Below are 9,915 nucleotides of genomic sequence, written 5' to 3' on the forward strand. Positions count from 1 at the left end.
TCTGAGTCCTAATGAGCAGCACAGTCCCCTTCTGTGACTATCTGTCTGTTATGTTCCTTGGGACACTATGTTTTCCAGTCATTCCTGTCTCAACAGTGACACTGTCGGGTGATGCCAGCCTAGAGGGTTTAGAATGAATGTGAGTCTGAGTCCTGATCTGACAGAAGAGCTCAAGAATAGACTGAAGCTGGCTTTGCCTTCCATGTCACTTGGGCGCTTCACAGCTTAACAGAAGGCCACAGAAACCAACCCCTCAGCAAGTGTTCTAAAGGCTTAAGGCCGGGCTTCTTTCCTTAAGCTAGAAGGCACCTGTAACAACAGGGAATTTCAGAGAAGGGATGGGAGGAGGAGGAAGTGGCAGCCCCACCCAGCTCCATGATGGAAGGATGGCTCTGACACTCGCTCGGAGAGGCATCAGAACCAGAACCCTAATGCTGGCCCTTTAAAGGGCCTTGACTGACTTGAGGGAGATGGATCCTGGTGAGTACTGGCAATCTCTTTAACTTTTATGAGGTGTTAAGTCAAGAGAGGGAGTAATCTTGGGAGAGGAGGAGTGCAGAGAAGACCAGAGAGCCTAAAGTGGCAGAGCAGGGCTCACTGTGTACTTTGTCTCCTTCCTCTCTTTTCCTCACCTTCATTTGGCTCTTGGAGCCCATTTCATACGCTCACCCATTTTCTTTCTATCTTGCCTTTAAAATTCAGAGCTGGAATAGCCTTAGGAAGTCCTAGGAGGACACGTACGCACAGCTTATTTAATAAACGTGTCAACTAGTTACTGTCTCTTCCTGATGGACATTTATGTTTTAGTATTCACGCTTACAGACCATGTTGCAATGGAGGCCCCTGTTGGTGGAAATTTGCAGAGATGTACAGAAGTATTTTATATGCAAAATTTCTAAAAAAAATAAGCGTTGGAGCAAGGGCAATATCCACTTTAAGTTTTGATTGGTCATCAACTGACTCTAAGTCTGTATGAGTTTACAGTCCCACTCTCACTATACAAGGCAGCCCGTTTCCATATGCTCTCTACAAAATAGGTTATTGTAATTCAAGCATTTTCAATAGACCAAAGATGAATCTCATTATGGTTTTAGTTTGCATTTTATGATTATGTCAAGATGACTCCTCTAATATTTATTGCTACTTTTATACATTAGCCAAAAGACTTACTGATTTAACCTCTGCAGTCAACCCAGGAACTGCTTTCTGATCCCATAACAGCTGTTAAAGCTGCTGGTTTGGGTGTGTAAACAGTTAATCAGTCACATAGACACCATTAAGCAAAAACATTTCAAGGAAGCAATAGAGTTTACAGTAAGTGATTAACAGAAAAATAGGTGGTTCTGAGCCTAAGGAATTGCAGACTATGCAAAGAGATAAGGTGGGTCCTGGGACCAGTTCCATTCTGAGCTACTAAGCTGCTTTGGGGTCTCTGTACTTTTTGTTTGTTTGTTGTTTGCTTTTGTCTTATTGGTCATTTGAGACAGGGTCTCAGGTGGCCCAGGCTAACCTTGAACTTACTACGCATCGAAGGAGGATGACCTAGAACTTCTGACCCTCTAACCTGCATTTCTCAAGTGCTAGCATTACAGGTGTGTACCACCACACCCAGTGGTGCTGTGAACCCACCCCAGGACTTTGTGCGTGCCAGGCAGGTGCTCTTTAAACCGAGCCTTATCCAGAAAGCCCCAACTTCCGCACTCTCTGGTACCTTTGGATGATGGAATGGAAACGCAGCTGTGGTTTTTCATGGTTGTTTGGCCCCCTTAGGTGCTACAGAGAAGCCTGGGTTGGGGGACAGATCCCCAATTCTTCCAGTAGTGCAGCTCCTACAAGGTCTGTTCATTTCTTGGAAAAAAAAAAAAAGGCACAAAAATGTAGATGACTCTCTGGAAGGAAGTCAGGACTCATTTGCCCTAGGGTCACCTTCCAGGTAAGGGACTAGGAAGTTTAGTCAAACTCAATTTAAATGGCACTAAGTTAGGTGACACTGGGCAAGCTATTTAACTTTCATCTTTCTATACACCTGTCACGTGGAGTTGGTAATAGCTCTTGGGATAGTCGTAGTGACAGAAGGAGATAATGTACAGAAAACCACGGAGGCTTCTTACCACTCACTACCTATCAGCTACCGATGCAGCTACTGTGGCAGGTCCCGTGCTCTGAAATGAAGCGCTCTGGAAGGATTTCCGGAAGGTGGCTGCTGTATTTTGCTTGGAAAACTGGTGTGGTGAAGACACAGAGAGCGTAAGGGAGGGTTGGAGATGTCTAGACATGGCCACGGTCCACTTGGAGTCCACAGTGTGAGAAAAAAAAGTCAGAGTTGTTTTATGAGGGACTTGGTAGATAAGATCAGAATTAAATACCCACAGGGCAGTCTGGTAATCTTGCTGTGTAGGAATCGCCGCATAAACTTTTGCACAGCTTGTAATCTTTGTGGTTTTTAAATTATAATCTTTCTCTTTTAAAAAAAAACAACTGAAGAACAGAAAAGGAGTGAAGTGTGTATCATAGTGCTCAGATGATTGTAATAATAGTAAGTGGAGAGAGAGAGAGAGAGAGAGCTAGCACAAATGGAGAGTAAGGCAGAAGGAGGGCATTGAGTCCACCTGTGGTTTGGTGGTGGAGGCCGGGTCTCTTGCTGGTTGTACCATAGGTAACTCACCTTTAGTGTCTCCTCCTGGAGCGTCCCTGGCCTTGGCGATGGATTCCTTTGCTGGCTCTGATCTTCACCTACACCTGTAGGGTCTTTAGGGAGCCAAGCAAATCAAATTGTTTCAACACATATTTATTAACTGCCACATGCCGTGGAGGCTGGTCCCTGGGACACATGGGTGGTCCCCTTTGCGGTCTTCCCAACACCTGTATTTAAGTTCCCATTAGCCTTTTGGCTGAGATCGCTTTGACAGAAGTCTCATTGCCGTCTCCGCCCGAGGCTTCCCCCCCGCCCCTTCTGGTCTGGGCTAAACACCACAGTTAAATTAATCCCAAAGTACAGCTTTGATGAGCCACTCCTGCTCAAAAACCTACCCTTGATCAAAGCAACACTTCCCCAATATAAACCTATGCATTGGTGAAGACTAAGGGACAGCCTCTGAAGCCAGCCTGCTTGGGCTTGAATTCCAGTTCTGACCAGAACCTTCCTTCATATCAGGAACAATATTTATTACCTCCATCATAAAGTATTCACAAGAATATAAATGATTTTGGACACGGATAATGGACTGGCTCTTGGTTAAAATTCCCTGAATACAGCATGATTTTCTAAAATGCTTGGATCTGGACATGGGGGAATTCAGGTTCAAGATAACCAAGGTCTGCTTTGTGGAGCTAAACCTCTAGATGTTATTGAGTGTTTTGCAGAAAATGAAGTGATTGTGAAAGCAAGCAATCATGGGATGGGGCATCTTCAGTGGCGAAAGAAAGCCTCAGACATGATTGTGATTCCCTCAGGACCAAGACCCAAGTAGAGGGATGCAGCCCAGCCAGACAGCAGGGCTGTTTCGGGCTTTGGTTTCTCCAAGGATTCTTCCTAGGCAGACAACTGTTTTAATGTCTCCTCCCACCTCTTTGAAAGGCTGATAATATATCCGGATATAATTTCATCCTTTTATACCCTTGTCATTGTGTTAATCAAGTAAGCGCCAGGAGTCTTGTGTCTGAGGCTCGCCTCTCCTCTTACTCACACTATTAACTGCAATGGGACTCCATCCAAGTCAGGCCTTGTGGGTGCTGACGTGTTTTTCTAATTGATTCTACTGGATTTCCTGCATTGTTGAGCTTCTTCCTGCTTCTCTCAGCTTCCCTTTCTGGCTTCACTGGAAGCCTTTCCTTTTATTCTAAGTCATGTCTCCTTGACATGAAAAGCTCTTGGTTGAGCCAACACATCATTATCTTAAGTAGGCTAAAAGAAAGCCTAAGTGTCTGGTGGTGAATGTATTTCTTCATGCACGCAGCTGTGGGCCTGGGAGATGGCACCCTTCCCTCTCTGCTTCCCAAACTGGAAGAAGCCTGGGCAAAGGGAGCCGGCTCCCTTAGGAACTGTGCTCAAGCAGTGTCCAGCAGTCAGAAAAGCCGGCCTCAGCCCTGTTCGCTCCTGTACACTAAGGCCTCCTGGTGCCCTTCACTCCTTTCAGGGTACATTAGCTTTCAAGGTGAGCGGGCCTCTGGAAGGAGTGTTTAGGGTGGAGTGCCTTCCCAGGAAGCTCAGGGGTCTTGGAACAGTTCAGGCCCCTTAAGTCACCTTACAATGGGATCTAGGCTAGCTGCTTTCAAACTTTTCACCATGACCCATAGCTCACACTATGACTTACAAATAAAATAGTTCTTGCTTTTTCAGTGTTCCATACTCTGTGATATTGTCTATCCTGCTTTTCTTACTGATCACCTTTCTCTCTCTCTCTCTGTGTATGTGTATATGTGTTTCTTGAATATTAAGCACACATGTGAGAGTTAGAGGATAAATTTTACAGAGTCAGTTCTCTCCCTCCAGCATGTAGGCCCCTGGGATCTTTCCTAGGCAATTATTGAATGGTTTCTCCACCGAAGTAATAAAGCCAACTGAGCCAAATTAAAGTGTAAAAGCAGGTTTATTGGGGGTAGCTCTCAGGCCGGTTCATCAGTCTCGAGGACCAGGAAGGGGCCGTGCAGAAGGGGTTGGGGGAAAGAGAAAAAAAGAGAGTACACACACACACACACACACACACACACACACACACACACACACACACAGCGAGAGGGAGAGAGAGAGAGAGAGAGAGAGAGAGAGGAGAGAGAGACAGAGACAGAAACAGAGACAGAGAGACACAGAGAGAGAGCAAAATATCTGGATTATATAGGAAGAGCCTCCAGGGGAGGAGAAGCCCAACCCTGGGCTGGAAAGTTCAGAGTAGAGGTCTGCCTATGCCAGTCATACTCTGTAACAGGTAGGGACTGGGGAATGCTGGGAGAGCCTGGAGGCCAGGTCCCTTTGAGATGTTAAATAGGCACCTAAATAGGCCTATTTAAGCACCTCAGCTGCTTGCCCAGGGTCTAAAACCCAACAACTACCAGTCTGTCTTACCAGCCCCTTCACCTTCCTTAAACTTGATTCCAAAACTTATGTCACTAAAATCCCTTCCACCTCTTCTCCTAAAACTAAAGCCCCAATGACAAACCGAGACAGGATTCTGACAAAGTTCACTCTGGGGAACCAATGGGTTCATTGGGCTTCCTCCCAGAGCACAGGTGAGGGGTTACTTTCAAGGGTGTGGGCGCTCCTCCTTGAAGAGTCTGCACCTTAGCTGGCTAGATGGAGCCCTGCCCCCCAGTCTTCCTTCACTCATATCCTGCAACTCTTCCAGGAGGCCACATGTAATTAAGGTGGCCTCCACAGGTGGTAGGGAGTGGCTGGGGACCCAGGTAAAGGGTCTCATGACCTTCCTCACTTTTCCAGAGGGGGTGTAAACAGTCAGCAAAACCCACCTGGGGTAAGTAATCCTTTTACCCGCAGCCCCAGCTGAACTCCCTAGGACAGGGGTTGTTTGGCTTGGAGGATAGTCACTCTCTAAACCTACTAGTAGGTTGGACTTGTTAGAGGAAAGACCTAAAGGGTTTTTACTGACAATAAATGCAATATGACCATCATCATCAGCAACAGCGAAGCAAATTCAAAGTGAGCATGCATGATGGCTGCTACGCAGAGTGACTAAAAATTTACCAGGTATTTTCTCTGTGCGTGACATGGAGCAGAGGTTCTCACACATGCAAACCCTATGAAGTAGAAACATGATCATCTTCCCACTTTTCAGATGAACGCACTAATGTCTATCTAGGATGTTGTTCAAGGTCGAGGTGATGAGCTAGGGTTGAGTCACTCTAGAAGCTATCTACTTGTCTACTGTGGTAGGAGAATCTTACAACCATACACTAGGTGTATACCCACAATGCCTTCTGCCTAGACCTGAAACAAAACTGAGAATCAGAAAGTGAGCCCCACATAATCCCAACCTCCCCCTCCCATATCTGAAAGCAGAAACTTATCTTATAGCAGATGCCCATCCTCCAGACAGTGCACTGACTTCAATCATACAAAATCCCAAAGCGTTTATTCCTAAACCAGCGGGAGGAGATAAGAGTGGCTTTCCATTATCTGGACCTTGCTTTGCTCTCTAGGGACCAGCCCTCCAGCTCTAGTGTCTCTAGGACTGATGGTCCTCCTTATCCCCTGCTAGAACCTGCTGAACTGTCCTTTGAGGTTGTCATGAAATTAGGAGGTAGAGGGGCAAAAAGGCTAATGTCATAGAAATGACTCCAAGTGTCTCAGCCGGGCAGTGACCTGTCTTCCCTCCTCCAAGTGGCAGCCTTGGAGCTCAGGTCTGTGGAACTGCAGATCCCCAGGAACAGCAAGGACCACCACACCCAGGAGATGGGCTTATCGAGGCTCGTTGTGCGCCGTGGCCAGAAATTCGCTTTAACATTGTCCTTCAATCGACCCTTCCAGCCCCAAAATGACCACCTCACCTTTGTGGCTGAGACAGGTGAGCTCGCCCGGCCCTCAGGTTCCTTGGGTTCCCTCAAAACAGAAAGTTGGCAAAGTTCACCTGGGGAGGGGCTCTTGCCACCACTCTCTGAGGTGCCCTGCCCTCTCTCCTGGGACCCCTAGGACCCTCATAGTACTGTTAGTCCTGTTTAGAAAATATTTGGCTAGCTCAGCAAGTTGTGATGTTTTAGCCACAACAGCCAATCCGAAAGTAGACAAGCATGGTTGTAAAACTCCCCAGACATGCCCTTGTCTTTATTCTCATGGGGAAAAAAAACAAAACAAAAACATAAAAGCAAAAAACAGGCCCAAAGTTTTGTTTGTTTGTTTGTTTGTTTATTGTTTTTGAGACAGTTTTTCTGTGTAGCCTTGGTTGTCCTGGAACTCACTCTGTAGACCAGGCTGACCTCAAACTCAAAAGATCTGCCTGCCTCTGCCTCCCAAGTACTGGGTTTAAAGGAGTGTGCCACCACTACCCAGCTGAAGTCCAAAAATCTTAAGTGTCAGTAAAAGCCTTAAACCAAAAGGCTTTGGCAAATGTCGGGAGAAGGTAGGGATCTGTCAGGCTACAGGGAATCATACAAGATGTTTATTTTATGTTATTTTATTACTTTTAAGTGCATGTGCGCGCACACTGAGAGGCTAAAAAGGGGGCATCAGTTCCCCTGGAGCTGAAGCTACAGGTAGTTTCCAGCTGTCTTACATGAATTCTGCGAACCGAACTCAGGTCCTCTGCAAGAACAGCACACACGTTCAATTGCTGGACCATCATCCCTCCAGCTCCATCCCATGGACCTTTGAGCCTTCCTCTAGGATCTTCCTTCTCTCCTACTCAGGACCGGAGCCCACAGAGCTTCTGAGGACCCGAGCCACTTTCTTGCTCAGCCAGACCCGGCATGGGAATGTCTGGAGTGCTTCTGACTTCACGATTAACAGCAACTCTCTCCAGGTCTCGATTTTCTCGCCAGCTAATGCAGTCATTGGCCACTACACACTGAAGACAGAGATCTCTCGGGACCAGGGGCCTGGTGTGACTTACCCGCTGGGGAATTTCATCTTGCTCTTTAACCCATGGACTAAAGGTAGGACTTGCTCCCAGCTTGTAGTGCTAGCTCGATGCACTGGAAAGGTTCTTTCAGGTTCTTCTGGCAAAGCCTGGCAGATAATCATCGCATATCTGTGCAACATATGTTGTCTAGGCTGGTCTTGAGTTCACAATCCTGTCTCAGCTGCAAAAATCACTTATAACTTTTTTTTGTTTGTTTGCTTTGTTTTGTTTCGTTGTTGTTTTGAGATGGGCCTTCATTACATAACCCTACTGGCCTGGACCTCATTATGCAGACTGTTGGGTCTGAGAGTGATGCATGTAATGAGGAAAAGACCTCCAAAGTCTAAGTGAACCAGAAAGCAACTTTATTTACAGTGGGAAGAACGCTTCTAAATGGCAGACTCGGGAGCCAGGAGCAGGCTGTGGCATCAAGGGGATGGAGCAGGCTCTTTTTAAAGCAAAAACCATGATTCAAATCCTTGAGTACTGACCCACTCAGGAAGTGCAGGGAGGGGGAGAGCTGCGCACTGGGGCTTGTCATAGCAGAGCACACGCACACGGGAAAGGATGTGTACCTGCTCAAAGCTGTGTCATTTACCTTCCCTCTATGGGTCAGCACAAGCTGTTCCCCAGAACCTAGGGTAGGAGGCTCCCAGCAGAATGGGGTGGCATGAGGATGTCCTGGGCTCTTCAGACTCACAGGTTGTTTTTAGATTCATAGAGATCCACCTGGCTCTGTCTCCTGAGTGCTGGGATCAAAGTGTGCGAAGTCACAGCTGGTCCCACAAGGAATTTTTGAAAATAACTTATTTCTTTTTATTTCATGTGCATTGGTGTTTTGCCTGTATGTCTGCATGAGAGTTTCAGGCCCCCTGGAACTGGAGTTACAGATGTGTACCGTCATGCCCCCCCCCCGAGAATTTTTAACGACACAATGAAAATATCTATACTGTAACATTAAGTGAGATAATTTAGCAAATAGAATTCAATTTGATTCTAACTAATTACTAGTACATTACAATGTAATGGTCGGCATTTCTAAGTAGTGGGAATGAGAGATTTTTTTCCTCCTGTATTTTCCAAAAGTCTAAAATAAAACAATCTTATGATTTCGTAGCCTATCTTTTTGTTTTTGTTTAAGACAGCGTTTGTAGACTAGGCTGACCTCAAATTCACAGAGAGCCACCTGCTTCTGCCTCCCAGAGTGCTGGGATGATAAGGTTGAGCCACCGCACCCAGCATCTCTCATTTTTATAGCGTAGATTTTGTTGCTTGTCTCTGGATAAGCACACAGCTGGATTCTAAGAGGGTCCAGTCTTAATTTCTGTTGCCCACAATCACCCATTGACTATTCTTCCTGTCTCCAGAAAGATTTCACTACTCTTAGGCTGGTTTTAAATTTCATGCTTGTTCATTGTCGTGTGGTTTTCTTTTTCTCTCCCTTACTCTTTACTGCCCAGAGGACGACGTCTACCTGCCGAGCGAAGTCCTGCTGCAGGAGTATATCATGAGTGATTATGGCTTTGTTTACAAGGGTCAAGAAAACTCCATCACCTCCAGGCCGTGGAACTATGGGCAGGTAACACATCTCCTGGAGGTGGGCCTGGGCGGGCTTGGTGGGGGCTGTTAGCTAATGAAGGGCACTGTGTAAGGTGCTGGCCCATTTCCCATCCCGTGAGAGGAGCGAGCAGAGAAAAGATGGCTTTCCTTTCAAGGCTTTTACACTTTACTAAGAAGAGTAGAGCATGATGAAAGTCGACCCAAGGGTAATGAACTGGGTACCAGTTACCAGCCCTACTAGGGGCCAGTATATGAGTGGCCTTTCGTTCTTCTAGGATTTGAAAGCAACGCCCCGTTCTGTGTGTGTATGAGGGCTTTTGACTGTGCGTAGGTCTGTGCACTGTGTGTGTGCCTAGCACTCAAGGAAGCCAGAAGAGAGTGATGGATTCCCTGAGACTAGAATTATTTACAGATGGCTGTGAGTCGCCACGAAGGTGGTGAGAATAAGACTCAGGTCGCTCTTAACTGTGGAGTCATCTCTCCAGACCCCCTCCTACCGTTTTAAGTTTTAAAAAGTAAACAATTTAATTTTACTTATTTAAGTGTGTGCATGTGAATTGATGCAAGCATGCATGGCACACACAGACGCCAGCACAACTTGAGGGAGTCATTTTCCTCCTACCACAGGGTGGGCCCTGGGCATTGAACTTCTCTCATCAGGTTTGCTGGAAGGCACTTTTCCCCACTGAACCCTCTATTCACACTGCCCTGGTGTGGGGCTTTTCTTTCTTTCTTTCTTTCTTTCTTTCTTTCTTTCTTTCTTTCTTTCTTTCTTTCTTTCTTTCTT

At 46.4% G+C, this 9,915-nt stretch overlaps 1 protein-coding gene across 1 annotated transcript in view; it reads left to right on the plus strand.

Annotated features, from left to right (window-relative positions):
* The first annotated feature begins 470 nt into the window (after positions 1-470).
* Tgm7 (transglutaminase 7) overlaps positions 471-9,915 on the plus strand; it is a 24,032-nt gene continuing 14,587 nt past the window's right edge. Inside the window, exons 1-4 of the mRNA XM_055609472.1 lie at positions 471-480; positions 6,336-6,518; positions 7,357-7,602; positions 9,029-9,147. Of these exons, the coding sequence (XP_055465447.1) occupies positions 471-480; positions 6,336-6,518; positions 7,357-7,602; positions 9,029-9,147 (558 nt within the window). The remainder of the gene's footprint in view (positions 481-6,335; positions 6,519-7,356; positions 7,603-9,028; positions 9,148-9,915) is intronic.

Source organism: Psammomys obesus, unplaced genomic scaffold (genome assembly GCF_907164565.1).
Source record: "Psammomys obesus unplaced genomic scaffold, mPsaObe1.curated_primary_1811, whole genome shotgun sequence".
Lineage (NCBI taxonomy): Eukaryota > Metazoa > Chordata > Mammalia > Rodentia > Muridae > Psammomys > Psammomys obesus.